Below are 16,279 nucleotides of genomic sequence, written 5' to 3' on the forward strand. Positions count from 1 at the left end.
AGGGTCTTTATTTTGCATGTCAAGCACTGCTCATCCATAAATCTGAAACTACTGTTTGCTTTCCTTTTACTTTGAATGACTAAAAAAGCAACAATACTTTCTCTTTTTTTGTGGGCAACATACTTTCTTTGGACTTGTCTCCTTAATAGGACTTCTGTCATTTCTTATATCTTGTATGTTCTGTAGCCTTTGAAATAAAATTAGTTGATTAACTAAATAGATAGTTGTTAAGATAAAAATACACTTTGGTTTAAAAGCCATAGTATGTGTCTCCCTAACATAAAAGTATCTGAGCATCTTTAAACCATTAATTGTATTTCTTACTATAAACTATCTCTTGATTTATAGATTCATATTTTCAGTATAAAAGTCTCAATTTAAGATATTAAATTTCAAATTTTAATTTTATATCTGTATCAGTATTCTATAATTGAAGATTTTAAAATTTTCCAGTGTTATTTAGTTCTTTTACAAAATTATTTGGAACAAGGAAATAGTGATAACATTATTCTTCAGAAATGTAATCAACATTTTTGTTTTCTGTGCATAGGATGTGAAAGCTATAGTAACACATTCAATTCATAGTGCAATTCATTCAATTGGAGGGATTCAGGTGCTTTTCCCACTTTTTGCCCAACTGGACAATAGGCAGCTCCATGACAGTCAAGTGGAAACAACTGTTTGGTACGTTTTCTTTGTGTGTGTAATTTCTAATTCTTTTCATACTAAGATTACACCCGGTATATTCCATGGTGTATGAATGCATTATACTTTGTTTTTATTCTTAAAGTTCTAAAAAAGTTTCTTTGGGAGTAAGGCAGATATATATCTATACAATATAAAAATGACCTGACACTGAGAGTTTTACAACCTTAGAGGAGTTACTTTCTTCATAATAATTAAAATATTCTTACCAGCAGTAGCATAGTGATTATAATGTGCAGTTAAGGAAAAACGTTAGTCCTAACCTTATCCTTTGCTCATGGTTGGATTGTCCATGAAATCCTGTCAGGTTAAATAAAATTACTAGGGTAAAGTTTATTCTGAGGAATAATATTTAAGAACAGTTACATAATTTATAACTTAAATGCTGATTTTATTTTATAATGCTATTATTATAAGACTAGCACAGTGTTAATTGATATTAGCTTTTCTTTATATATGTAGTTCATGTTTGAGAGCCCAGATCTAACCAGTGGCATATTTGTGTCCATAAAATATTCAATATCTTCTAATTAAGTTGATTTCAACTTTTGTAGCTTCCTTGCATCAAACTCTGATTTATCTTATGTTTTAGAATCATATATGTAATATGTTAAATATCAATTTTAGCAGCTATTTTTGACTGTGTGCATTGCTGTGTTTAGAGATCATAAAGGAAGGTTTTATAGGTAAATGTTAATTTCTACTTCAAAAGTAATATAGGAATGCTTCATTAGTACATACACATATATGTGAAATTCTCCATGTTTGAATTGATGAGAAAATGAATGAATGAAGCTAAAGTGGGAAAACTTAAAGTCCATTGAAATATAACATGATTTTCTCATCTTTATTATCTAAACTAGCTATTAACAAAAATCTATAATCTATTGCTATTAATACTGTTCCTGTTCTGGGACTGTCTTTATGTAAGTGTACATGTAAACATAAATGTGATCTGTACTTTCACAAAGTTCAGCTCCCATTCACGGGGCCTGCTTTCTTGCAAGTGAATTGGAGTCCTGAGGTCATGCCCTGTTGTCATGCCACTTTGCTATGAGATCTTCAATAATTTCACTGGGAGGCAGATCAGTCTCTTGGAAAAATGAAACTTTAAGTTTCAATCCTGGATTTAAATTAAAAATATCTTGTCTTTATCATCTAAGGAACCAGTTTACACATTATGATTAGTAATTGAAGGCCTAGTAAGTACAGTGGAAAGAAGTTGGAGAGGAAGTAGCCACTAGAAAACTTCATGTGTTACATATTCCTTATTAATTAATATTAAATGCATGCTTATTTTAACATGAAATGGACTTTTTTTGCTTTGAGAAAGAAAAATTTGGAAGAGTATGCAGTTTGAAATATTAAAACTAAAATTATCCATAATAATTTATATCTTTATGAATAGTTATTATAAAATCTTAATGCTAGAATTATATTTAACAGATTTTCTGGTCTGTTCATCCAAGGCACATGGTTATTGTTCATTGCCTGTCTTTAAAACTCATTTTAGTGATTATATTTTGCTATTTAAATTGTATTTTTTTTATTATGAAGACAGTGTTAAGGGTTCAGCATTCTGGTTTTCATTTTGATTTGTTTTGAGTTCCTTTATATCACTCATTTTAATTTCCCTTGTAATAAACAATTTCAGTATTTTCAATGATATGTATTTTCTTAAAACCAATAGAGAACATATAATAAGAAAGATATCACTATCCTCTTTAATAATAATGCACACCCAATTCCAAGTTAACCTGTCATTCAGTTATGTGTTATTTTGAATTCCTATTTATGACTTTTTTACTAATTGTGTCAAAGCCCTTGATTTCTGAGGTTCACTTCTTTGTCTGTAGTTGTGTGCACCCATAATAGTCTTGCGTCTTTTCAAGTTTCGAAGGCAAACATGACAGACAAGTGTGTGTGTTAGTGATATGGTCTTTCGGTTTTTAAAATATCAGAGGCAAATTGTTAAATGGGCTTTCTCCCTCTATTTGAAGACCACATATTTTTGCTGTAGGATAAGGCAAAAGGGTTGATAGAATTTCTTGTGGTTTGGGTATATCATAAATTCACAGTGATGGACAAGACCTCAAAGTAGGCTGTATCTTATTTTTAGTCAGCATTAAATTGTTACAGGGGAATGACAGTCTATTGGAATTTTTTAAATCTTCCAGAAAAAAATTAGTATATTTGTTTTGAAAATTTATTAGCATAAAGAATACATGCCAAAAATTATAATATTATCTAATTCTTAATTACTTTTTAGAGAAATTGAGCTAAGCTCTAGACTAAGTGAGCTCTCTGCCTTCTGTGTTTTAAGCTGAAATATTTTGGTTTCATGCACTTTCCTCCACTCTTTAGTCTCCTTTTTTGAATTTTTTTACTGGTTCTCTAAGACAGTGTTTGTTGGTGCTGTACCATTGTTATTAACTTTGATGAGTATTACTCTATATAAGGGGCTTAGTATTAAAATAATGTATTGAAAGAATAGCTTATTTTCTGGAGCCTTTACAGGTAGACTTTATTTGTGTAAGAGAACTTTTTTGGTTTGTTTTATCATGAAGGCTATGTACTCTAGCTGATATCTATGTGCCAGACTTGGGTTCAAATCCTAAGTTTACTGTTTAATGTTAGTGCAACTCTGAGTTTGTCATTACCTTTTTTGTGCTTCAGTTTGTACCATTATAAAGTAGAGATAATAATAGTTTACTGGGTTACTTAGATTAAATGTGATAAAATATATAGATTGACATACTAAGCATGCAATACATATTGGTTTTCATTAATACAGTGGATGAGGTGATCTAGAACATTACCTCTAATTATCTAATACTACAGTTTTATATTAAAATATTAGAAGCCATATAAAGAATTGGTTGCTATAATAGGGGGCATATGATTTTATATTTGAACTTTTTTCTACCATTGATATTATTTACAATTTAGAATTACTTATTTAAGTAGGACTATTATTTTGAATTTTGTTGTAGTGACAGAAACTGATTTTGAACTATTTTATTCACATTCTAGATAGTGGCTTAAAATTGCAGAATTTGTTAATTCAAATTTTGAACAAAATCAAACGACAACAAGTCACACAAAGTTTAGACCAGTTTAAGATGATTTTTCCTGAGCTTATTTTGTTGTTTTGTTTTGTTTTTATATAGGTGTTGCCTTACTCTAAATCTCCAGGAATCACATTTTCTATACCCTTTTCTTTTAACATGTAGTTAGCCTTTATCATGGTACAAAAAATTAACAGAAGAGTAGATAAATATTATTGAACTGAATTAACTAGCATATGTCATCACATACAGCATTTTTTATGTGATCTGTTTCTGAATAAGTAAATGCGGCAAATAGACATTTACTGTTGTGATTTTTATCCTCTTCATAATGATTCTAAAGTGTCATGATTACCTTGAATTATTCTGCCAAGTGATAAAAGCTGTTTAGGTGTTTTGTATTATTTTATATTGGACTGGTTGATGTCTCAGTCCAGTGAGTAGTCAGAACAGTAACTATACATATTGCCTTTCACTGGACATTTAATATATAATTACTAAAAGAATGAGCAGATGATTAATAAATTATCTTAGAAAGCATATTCTCATCTTGAAGTAATCATATTTTTGTATTTTGTGTCTAGGAATGACTATAATTTAGAAATTTCATTTTCCTTAGATTTGGATGTTCATATACATTGAATGCAAATGACATGTCCCTCTCAAATTTGGCCTTCCCTTCCTTCTTTTTAAGAACGCATGTTATTAAATTCTGTGGATGAGAAAAAAAAACAGATTAAATCTTCCTCATTGTGTGACATAAGAATTTGCTTTGAAAATATAATGTTTTCTGGCACAAGGTATAAATAGGCTTTTGTATTTTAAACGTGAAAAGAGTAGTTCTTATTGGAGACAGTGTGAGGTGATGAGCAGGACTTTTTTGGGTGTCAGACTGATGAAGACTCACACTAAGATCTGTTATGTACTGAGATGGGGATGGCTGAGGGTGTTTAGCAGCAGCAGCACGTGGTGTTTACTAAGTACTCACTATGTGCCAGTCACTGTCTGTAACTGTATTATCTACTTCTGTTCTGCTGATGAGGGAGGGAAAAATTAAGTAACTTGCTTAAGGTCACAGAGACTCAAATGGCTGATTAGGCCCAGGGTACTAATCCTGAAACCCTTACTCCAGAGCCCTCCCTGGAAACCACTGTGGATAACTCTGACCATCAGTTGTGCCAGCTGTGAAATAATTTTAATAATGCCAAGCTTATTTTATTGTAGTATGAATTAAAAGAAGATAGTATATATAAGGTATCATACTGTCTGATATACAGTAGGCATTGAAGGAGTTTTCTATGTTTCCTCAGTAAATATTGATAGTCTGGTGATATGATGTAATTTTGTGTTATTAAAATTTATATTAATTTTGTTTTAACTCTGATAAATTAAAAAAACCAAAACTGAATTTCGAGTGATAATTTAAATAAATTCTTGGAAGTATATAATTTTATTCTTAGAAAAGTCTTTTTTTTTGTTTTTATTATGATACGGGTGGTTTGATAGATGGTCTGATAGAATATAAGACATGAAAAATATAGAGAATCCCATATAATGCATTGAAGTCAATGATTCTTTCGTTAAGAATATTCTTGTAATATTAATGAATTGTTAATTTGTTTAGTGAACTTAAATCAGTATTTTTCCCCAAATTATTTAGCTAACCAAAGTTATTACAGTAATTATCTTGCATTTTATAATTTCCTTAATTAAATAACCTTCTTAATAATTAAAAGTTTCATTGTAAAGACCTAATTAACACCAATCATATGTAAACCAAGAAAATTTCAATTTCTACTGTGTAACTATCTAAAACAGATTTTTTCTTATATTTCAAAGTGACATAAAAATCTGTTGTCTGACTGTATATTTCCTGAATTTTAGTTCAAGGAAAAGTGACAATTATACATATACTGTCAAATTTTTATTATATACCGTTAGCCCAACTGACATAAAAAATGAAATATGATTGTTTTCAGTAAGCAAATGAAGTGAAGTCAGTACATGGTTGTAAGAATTGTCTTTCTTATGGAAGTTGTTCATATATACAGGAGATAATTATTTCAGTTTCCAAAAGTACTTAAATATTTTTGAATATATACCTGTCAAGTCATAATACTTTTATATTTTCCAGAAATCTGCATCTGTCTCTTTTTGAGATGTGTATTTGCTAGTTTGCCTTTTAAAAAATATTACTATATTACATAGTAATGAATGTGTTTTTTGTTATGCAACAGACACAAAGTGCCTTTGAAGTCCATGTGAAACTACTACTATTGAGGAGAAAAACAAACAATAATTTGTGTAGTGAGATTTAATGAGAGTAAAATGGAACTTACATTGATTGTACAAATTCATTCCTAAGGAGTAAAAATAAGGTACATTAGGATTCTGCTTGAAACAGAGAAATTTTGTTTTCTGTGTTAGGCATAGTGCATTTATAATGCAGAGTGTTTTTTATAATAAGTAATTGCTTTTCTACAATAATTGTTCCATAAAAAGTTCCCCTTAAAATTGGTGAAAGCCGTTTTAATGCTATGTTAACGTGTCGTTTAGTTTACAACACAGAATCTTTTTTTTTTTTTTTTTTAAATAAATTTTTATTAATGGTAATGGGATGACATTAATAAATCAGGGTACATATATTCAAAGAAAACATGTCTAGGTTCTTTTGTCATTAAATTATGTTGCATACCCCTCACCCAAAGTCAGATTGTCCTCCGCCACCCTCTATCTAGTTCTCTGTGCCCCTCCCCCTCCCCCTAACTCTCTTCCTCCCTCCCTCCCATGTCCTCCCTCCCCCCACCCCTGGTAACCACCACACTCTTGTCCATGTCTCTTAGTCTCGTTTTTATGTTCCACCAATGTATGGAATCATATAGTTCTTGTTTTTTTCTGATTTACTTATTTCACTCCGTATAATGTTATCAAGTTCCCACCATTTTGCTGTAAATGATCTGATGTCATCATTTCTTATGGCTGAGTAGTATTCCATAGTGTATATGTGCCACATCTTCTTTATCCAGTCTTCTATTGAAGGGCTTTTTGGTTGTTTCCATGTCTTGGGCACTGTGAACAGTGCTGCAATGAACATGGGGCTACATGTGTCTTCACGTATCAATGTTTCTGAGGTTTTGGGGTATATACCCAGTAGAGGGATTGCTGGGTCATAAGGTAGTTCTATTTGCAGTTTTTTGAGGAACCACCATACTTTCCTCCATAATGGTACAACAGATAATCTTTAATGCACTTGTTGCCTTCACTTTCCTCTGGGTGGCACAGTCACACCCTCTGTCTGTTAGTATTTCAGTCATATCTGGTCACAGAGGTATTGTTATTTTATTCATGGAATACTATTAATTTCTTTTCTATGTCTTTATATTCCTTTTGAAAATAAGTAAGGTAAATTGTCTTATTTATTTTAATTTTATGATAATCACAGTTTAAAACTAAAATTAACATTATTTTTGTTTACAAGAAATATTGTCATAATCCTAAATGTATACCATTGAGCTTCAAAAACTCAGAATTTTGGTTTTTTGGATTTTTCTGAAATGAGATGCAGGGAGGCAGAGAGACAGACTCTCACATGTGCCTGACCGGGATCCAGCCAGCAAACCCACTAGAGGGTGATGCTCTGCCCATTTGGGCTGTTGCTCCTTTGCAACCAGAGCCATTCTAGTGCCTGAGGCAGAGGTCATGGAGCCATCCTTAGCGCCTGGGCCATCTTTGCTCCAATGGAACCTCGGCTGTGGGAGGGGAAGAGAGAGACAGAGAAGAAGGAGAGGGGAAAGGGTGGAGAAGCAGATGGGCACTTCTCCTGTGTGTCTTGGCCAGGATTCGAACCTGGGACTTCCACATTGCCAGGCCTACAGTACCACTGAGCCAACCAGCCAGAGCCAAAAGCTCAGAATATTTTTAATGGAAAAGTGGGTATAACACTGTAAGTCTCCCAAGTGTTTAGATTCCTTACCTTTCTCTCTCCTGGAGTGATGACCTTTGTGTGCAGTGAATGCACTCTATAAGAGAAGAATTAATAAGGCATCATTGGGAGATTGCAATTAGTTTGGTATTTTTATTTATTGGCTTTTATTTTAATTTGTTTCTAGGTTCATAGTCTTGTTACCTAGGCTGACAACTCCCAAAGCTTTTGTTCTGGCTGCATTCTATTTAGGATCATATACCCAAAACATGTGGAAAACATCTAAAACTCAAAGTGCCCTAAATAAAAATTTATTGCCTTTTCTTCTGCACAGTTTTTATGTTTTTAACTGATTTTTGCTATAAATTGTAAAATTATTTTTACTTTTGTTAAAAACTTTTTTTTTAGAGCTGTCTTACGTTTACAATAAAATTTATGGGAATCTCCCATGTACGCTTCCTCCCTGCACATACATACCCTTCCGTGTTATCAGTGTCACTTAGCAGAATCATACTTTTTAATCAGCGGTAAACCTAAATTGATATATCATAATCACGCAAAGTTCATAATTTATCTTAGAGTTTACTGTTGGTATTGTGCTTTCTGTGGCTCTTGATAATATTATAAAAATGATCTTTATTTCCCTAAAAATCCTGTTTTGTCTGTTCACCCCACTCCCTGAATCCACTGATCTTTTCATTGTCTCCCTTATGCCTGCCTTTTCCAGAGTGTCACATACTGTAGTTGGAATCATACACATACAGCCTTTTCAGATTGTTCTCTCTCACTTATTGATATGTAATTAAAATTCCTTCATGTCTTTTCATGGCTTGATATCTCAGTTCTTTATAGCATTGAACATTTCATTTTCTGATGTAACACAGTTTATTTACTCATTTACCTACAGAAGTATGTCTTGGTTGCTTCCAGGTTTTGGCAGTTATAAGGAAAGCTGCTTTAAACATTTATGGGCAGTTTGCTCTCTTTCCCTCTCTTTTTGGGTCCTATAAGAGTTGTTTCCCTGGCCAGTTGGCTCAGTGGTAGAGCGTCGGCCTGGCGTGCAGGAGTCCCGGGTTCGATTCCCTGCCAGGGCACACAGGAGAAGTGCCCATCTGCTTCTCCACCCCTCCCCCTCTCCTTCCTCTCTGTCTCTCTCTTCCCCTCCTGCAGCCGAGGCTCCATTGGAGCAAAGTTGGCCCCGGGCGCTGAGGATGGCTCTATGGCCTCTGCCTCAGATGCTAGAATGGCTCTGGTTGCAATAGAGCAACGTCTCAGATGGGCAGAGCATCGCCCCCTGGTGGGCATGCCGGGTGGATCCCGGTTGGGCGCATGCGGGAGTCTGTCTGACTGCCTCCCCGTTTCCAACTTCAGAAAGAAAAAAAAAGAGTTGTTGATTTTTCAGTCTGATCAGCTTCATACCTGATAGGATGAAGTGGTGGCTTCCAGGCTTCTTACATTCAGAACCAGAAATTCCTCTATTGCTATTTTTTTTTGTTACTCTCTTTTACAACTGATTTGCCCTGGATATGGGCAAAGTTATGGAAGTGCACAGCAGAGTGAGGATGATGAAGCCCGAGCATTTTGTCAGGAGAACTGAAAAGAGGCCTCCAGAACTGGAAGTTATCAGGGAAGAATATGTGAAAGTAAATCTGTAAAATTAGTATGAACTCATCTCTGAGCTGTACATGTGCAGATCTGGTCTGCATCAGAGGTTCTAGCCATTGCAATAAGGCAAGACAAAGAAAACAAAAGTCATACAGGTTGGAAAGGAACAAATAGAACTACTCCTTTTAACGGAAGCCACAATTATTCACATAAAAGTTAAGGAATTTACAAAATTCTAGCTCTAATAAGTAGGTTTAAACATTTTGCAAGATGGAATACCATGGATTGTACCATACATGCTATGAACAATTCTATGCCCCAAAATTTACCAACCTAGGTGAAGGAACTAACTCCTTGAAAGAAACAATCTGCCAAAACTCAAACAAGAAGACATAGACATTCTGAATAGACCTATGATTTTAAAGAAAATTAATCATAAGTCGAGAATTCTCCAGAAACAGGATACCACAGGCCCAGATTGGTTCACTAGTGAATTCTACCAAACATATTTTAAAAACGTATGACAATTTTCCACAATCTCTCTAAGAGGATCGACTCAGAGGAACTATTTTCTAACTCATTCTATAAGGCCAGGATTATGCTAATGCCAAACCCAGAAAAAAACATTGATTAAGGAAACTATAAACAGTATGTTTGATGAACATAGATGCTAAAATTCACAACAAAATATTAGCAAATTAAATCCAAAAATCTGTAAACAGAATAATGCACCACACCAAGTGGGATTTATTCAAGGTATGCAAGTCTGGTTCAAGATTCAAAAATCAGTTAATGTAATCTATCATAACAACAGGCTAAAAAAAATTACTCATATCAATAGATGCAGAAAAAGCATTTGATGCCATCCAAAAATACAAAAATAGCCTGACTTGTACTGACGCAGTGGATAAAATGTCTACCTGGAGCACTGAGGTTGCTGGTTTGAAACGCCCAGCTTGCCCGGTCAAGGCACATAAAGGAAGCCACTACTATGAGTTGATGCGTCCTTCTTCTCCCTACTCTCTTTCTCCTTTCTCTCTGTCTCTCTCCTCTCTCTAAAATTCAATACATTAAAAAATGTTAAGAAAATATAAATAAATAAGTTAGATAAACTAGCAATAGAGAGAACCTTTCTGTACAGGTAACATCCATCATACTTGGTCAAAAGCTCAAAGCCATCCCACTATGACTGGATACAAGGCAAAGTGTTCCTTTTCACTACTCCATTTCAAAGTTGTACTATAAGACCTTGCTAAATGGGTAAGAGAAGAAAACAAAATACATAGATTAGAAGACATAAAACTGAATTTGTTCACAGATGGCATTAGTGTCTATATAGAAAACCAGAAAAAATCAACAAAAAACATCGAGGAACTAATAAACAATTTACAGCAAGTTTGTAGGGTGCAAAAGTAATATAAAAAACTCAATTGCTTTCCTATATACCAACAATGAAGTAGAACTTGAAATTAAAAACACAATACAAATTATGTAATACCCCAAAATGAAATATGTATTTACAATATTTATAAATCTAACAAAATATATGCAAGTTTGTTCTCTTAAAAATACATTATATTTCTCTATACTAATAATGTGTGGTAGGAAACAAAATAAAAATACCTTTAACAATAGCTTCAGAATTTAAGTATTTTAAATGTAAGTGTCCAAAATATATATAGGATTTGTGTGCTAAAATCTACACATTGCTGATGAAATAAAGCAAAATCTTAAATAAAAGATAAGGTATATATTATATTCATATATAGGTAGTTTCAGTATTGTAAAGGTATCATTAAAATGATTTGTAGATTTAACATATTAACAAATACTTGGCTGGATTTGACTGTTGATCTAGACAAGATGGTTTTAAAGTTTATGTGGAAAGTCAAAGTAACTAGGATAGAATAAATAATTTTGAAACAAAATAAAGTTGGAGGAATCATATTTATTTGGCTCTAAAACTCGCTCTAACGCTATAATGATGAAGACAGTTTGGCATGAGCAATGATAGACATATGTAACAGTGGAAAACATAGTGTTCAGAAATATTCCACACTACTCTTGATTTTTGGTGGAGGTGCAAAAGCAGTCTAAGGGAGGAAGGGTCGTTATATGCAAAAAAAAAAATTTTTTTTTTACCTAAACCTCAAACTTTATACAAATTAACTTTAAATGTAAAATATAAAACTATAGAAGTTTTAGAAGAAAACAGAGGAGAAAATCTTTGTAATCTAGACTAGGTAAAGTCATATTGGATATGACACCAAAAGCATGATACATTAAAAAATAATAAATTTGACACAAAAAATGATAAATTTAACTTCCTCAAAGTTAAAGCCTTATTCTCAGCAAAAGATAAAATGAGAAAACATCCTACAGACTGGAGGAAGATGATAGAAAATTATTTATTTGACAAAAGATTTATATCAAGAATATATTAAACTGTTCAAACCTGAGAAATTATAAAATTCAATTTTTAAAAATCAGCAGAATTGAACAGACACCTTACTAAAGTGATATAAGAGTGGGAAAATAGGACATGAAAAGTTCTTGAACACCATTAAAAAGTAGGGAAATATTTATTTAGAGCACTGTAAGTTTCCCTGATTGGATAGCTCGGTTGGTTAGCATCATCCCAAAGTACAGGGGTTGCCGGTTCAATTCCAGGTCAGGACAAATAACAGGAACGGATCGATGTTCCTGTCTCTCTCTCTCTCTCTCTCTCTCTCTCTCTCTCTCTCTTTCCCTTCCTCTCTCACTGAAATCAGTCAATAAAGAAACAAACAAACAACAACAAACACTGTGAGGTAACAACTACACACTTAGAATGGCCATAATAAAAATACTCCTGGCACGGATGAAGAGCAGCGTGACTGAATGCTGTGCATTGCTGAGGAGTGCAGCTAGTCTGGCTGTTTCGCAGGTTGTTACACAGTTAAATATACACTTACTGCCTCATTCAGCCATTTTACTCCTGGGATTGTGTTTATGAGAAATGAATGAAAACTGTGTTCACACAAAAACCTTTATTTGAACATTTGCAAAATACCTTCTGTTCATAATTGGTGTTAACTCTGTATAACTCAAATGTCCACAAACTGCTGTGATCCATTCATACAATGGATTGCTATTGAACAATTAAAAGGAATACACTTTTGATGTATGTAGCTACTTGCCTGAATCTCAAAGGCAGTATGTTGAGGTTGGTGACATACTCAGGTTACATACTGTATGACTCTATTTATAAGAAACTCATGAAAAGTCAAAACTGCAGTGATGGATAAGAGATAAGGTATTACCCAATGTTATGGGTGTCAGAAGATTGTGACTGTAAAACTATAATGGATTAGGACAGCGGTTCTCAACCTGTGGGTCGCAACCCCGGCGGGGTCTTGATTTTTGTGAGATTATACAAATCTAGATATCTAAAATTCTCAGAACTGTACACACACAACCACACAAGAAAAGAAATGAAGTCAGTTTTTTTTGCATAGATCATTTTTTAAAAAAGGTAATTATTAAAAGATTAGAAAACTCCTGGGGATACAGGGTAGGGGCAAAAGTAGATTTAAAATTGTAGGAAAATAATATAATCTTTAATAAATAATAGTACAAGAATAAACTTTCACACCCTCACAGCTGTAAACCTACTTCTGCCACATCCTGCATATAAAGCCTAAGGGTAAGGTAATTATTTTAGCTTTCAGTGTAATCAGCTGTTTAAACACTTATTTTCTATATTCAGTCATTTCAGCACTCCTAGGGTGTGTATTTAATCCTGTTTCTACTCGCTAGGCTGGGGCTTGACCAAAAGTAGAGCAGCACCAGGTGCAGCGCCTGTCATTGGCCTACCTGCCGTGGCGTGCTTCTGTCTGGAAGGGAATTGGAGTGTGCATGCATGGTTAAGATCACACAGATGTGATTGTAACCTATTTCTGTTGTTGCTTTAAAATTTTGAATTTTTGGAGTTAGGAAGTGATACGGTATTCTACAGTATTCATGTATCCCTAGATTATGACATGGCTACTATTACATGGTGCTGCCTCATGTAATACGTCCAAGAAAGTTTTCATAAAGGGACGAGGGCATTTAGAGCATTGTAAATGGCCATTTGTCAGTTGGGGTTAAATTGCAAACTGTTAGGCTTTGCTTTTATATTGGAGCATTTTCAGTAAATCTCTATTAGATGTTTTATAGAGAATTATAAATGGAACTGATCAAAAGACTGTTTTGCTCTCAAATTATGTAAATACTGGTAGATACTATACACTAACACATAATTGATATAAGATGTTTAAAATTAATTCATTTACATGTATAAATTTAAAAATACTTTTTCCTTTATAAGACAAATTCTGACACATTTCACTTTAGTAAACTTCTATTTTGGGGGGCTATAATATATTTTGTCAGAATTAAAATAGGCTAATGAAATACAAAATCAAATTTTGTTACCAAGGAAAGATAACAATGAATAACAGCTTGACAAACTTTTAACAGTCTTTAAAGAATACTCTTTTCCATGACAGTGGTAGCAATTCAGTTTTTAAGGCCACCTGTCTCCTTGTTGGGCTGAAAGAAAAGATAGAAATTATTGAGGAGAGAGTTCATGGCGAAGGGCAGACTCAGTGTTTTTTTTTTTATTTAGAAAATTAAATTTAATGGGGTGACATTGATCCATAGGAGTACACAGATCAGGTAAATATCTGTTTAGTATTTGAACTGTCGATTGTGTTGTGTGCCCATCACCCAAAGTCAGATCACTCTCCCATCACCTCATACTTGTTTTTCTTTACTCCCCTCCTTCCACCCATTCCTTCCCAAAGCCCTCCCCCAGGTAACCACTTTTACCTATGTCCATGTGCTCAGTTTTATATCCCACATCTGTGTGCAATCATATAGTTCTTAGCTTTTTCTGATTTACTTAATTCACTCAGAATAATGTTCTCAAGGCCCAACCATGTTGTTGTAAATAGCAATATGTCATCATTTCTTATGGCTGAGTATTATTCCATTGTATATATGTACCACATCTTCTTTATGCAGTCCTCTCTCAGTAGACCCTTTGGTTGTTTCTATGTCTTGGCCACTGTGAATAATGCTGCCATGAACATGGGGTGTATGTGTCTTAACGCACCAATGTTTTTTGAATTTTTTGAGTAGATACCCAGTAGAGTAATTGCCAGGTCATATTTCTATTCTTAGTTCTTAGAGAAACCACCATACTTTCTTCCATAATGGCTGTACCAGTTTACATTTCCACCAGCAGTGAACGAGGGTTCCTTTTTCTTCACAACCTCTCAAACATTATTGCCTGTCTTGTTGATAACAGCCAATCTAACAGGTGTGATGTATCATTGTAGTTTTGATTTGAGTTTCTCTAATAGCTAGTATAGAAGAACATCTTTTCATATGCCTGTGGGCCATCTGTATGTCTTCTTGGGAGAAGTGTCTATTCAGATCTTCTCCCTATTTTTTAATTGGATTGTTTGCTTGTTTGTTGCTGAGCTTTATGAGTTCTTTATATATTTTGGATATTAACTCCTTATTGGAGCTGTTGTTTGTATCATCTCCCTTTGGTGGCTGCCTTATTGTTTTTCTGTCAGTTTTTTTTTGCTAAACAAAAGCTTTTCAGTTCGATATGACCCCATTTGTTTATTTTTGCCTTTACTTCCCTTCCCTTTGGGGTCAAATTTATAAATTGTTCTTCTGGCTAAGGTCCATGAGCTTATTTTATTTAGTACCTATGCTTTCTTTTATGTGCTCTATTGTTTCAGATCTTCTATTTAGATCTTCGATCCATTTTGAAGTAATTTTTGTGCAGAGGACAAACTGTAGTCAAGTTTCATTCTTTTGCATGTGGCCCTCAGTGGTTTGTTGTGCCACCCAGTGTATTCCTTCTGTCTTTATATTTTACTGCACTGCATTTCCCCGATTTCCTTATCTGACTCTGCAGATGAGCGTATTTTACTAATTTTGGCATACATCTCCATTTGATGTCTGAACTGATGGATGTGACAGTTTGGGTATCAGAACTCATTGCATATCTTCAGGACTATATTTTCTAAAAATGACTGTTAAATGTACCTGAAGTTTAGGAAGTTTTAGTTTAGGCCTCTCTAATTTTGAACTGTGAAGGAATTTAACTCTACTAACTTACTGTATTTGTGTGTGTGTGTGTGTGTGTGTGTGTGTGTGTGTGTGTGTGTGGCTTAAAATTGTGTGAGTGTGAAATTATTGAGTGTGGACTTGAGTTGATTTCTTTTACAGTTTTAATTCTACTGTGATCAGTCTCATCTCCAGAGAGTTTTGTAGTGAAAGAAATAGCATATAAACTATGGTATCAGATATTTTATATAATTTATCTATTGTAAGATTTCAATGTATCTCAGTACTAAATTAAGTTACCTAAGAGGAGGTAAAAGTTTATGAAAAAGTAAAAAAGATTTTCCCTCCTTACTGGTACCTTAAATCTTATTGGAACTTTACCTGCCTCTGAATTTAATCTGATATTTACTTTATTGTAGTGTTTTTAAAAATAGATTAATTGTTTTATAAGGGAAGGTACTGAAACTCAGGGTGACTATTTCATTTTAACATTATTAATTCCATTCCTCTTAATATACAAGACAGCTCATCTAGCTGAGGTACTTGCTTTCAGTGAAAAGCACACGGAAAAGCCAGTTTCTGTGTTCTCAGAACTGCTTTTGAACTGAGCTTAGGTTATGTATTCAATATTAATCACTTCAGTTATAAATTAGGTCTAACTGAGCTTAGGTTATGTATTCAATATTAATCACTTCAGTTATAAATTAGGTCTAACTGAGCTTAGGTTATGTATTCAATATTAATCACTTCAGTTATAAATTAGGTCTATCTTTATTGATATTGTTCATCTTTAAATAATAAAGTACCTCAAATAATAAAACTTTTGCAGTCATATTACATGAGTTATTTTTAAAAATTAATAATAGAT

General features: G+C 33.5%; 1 protein-coding gene across 3 annotated transcripts in view; it reads left to right on the forward strand.

The window, feature by feature from the left end:
* NBEA (neurobeachin) overlaps nt 1-16,279 on the forward strand; it is a 739,008-nt gene that overhangs the window by 110,167 nt on the left and 612,562 nt on the right. For all 3 annotated transcript variants that reach the window (XM_066381029.1, XM_066381023.1, XM_066381024.1), the window contains exon 10: nt 551-684. In XM_066381029.1, the coding sequence (XP_066237126.1) occupies nt 551-684 (134 nt within the window). The remainder of the gene's footprint in view (nt 1-550; nt 685-16,279) is intronic.

Source organism: Saccopteryx leptura, chromosome 4, assembly GCF_036850995.1.
Source record: "Saccopteryx leptura isolate mSacLep1 chromosome 4, mSacLep1_pri_phased_curated, whole genome shotgun sequence".
Taxonomy (NCBI): domain Eukaryota; kingdom Metazoa; phylum Chordata; class Mammalia; order Chiroptera; family Emballonuridae; genus Saccopteryx; species Saccopteryx leptura.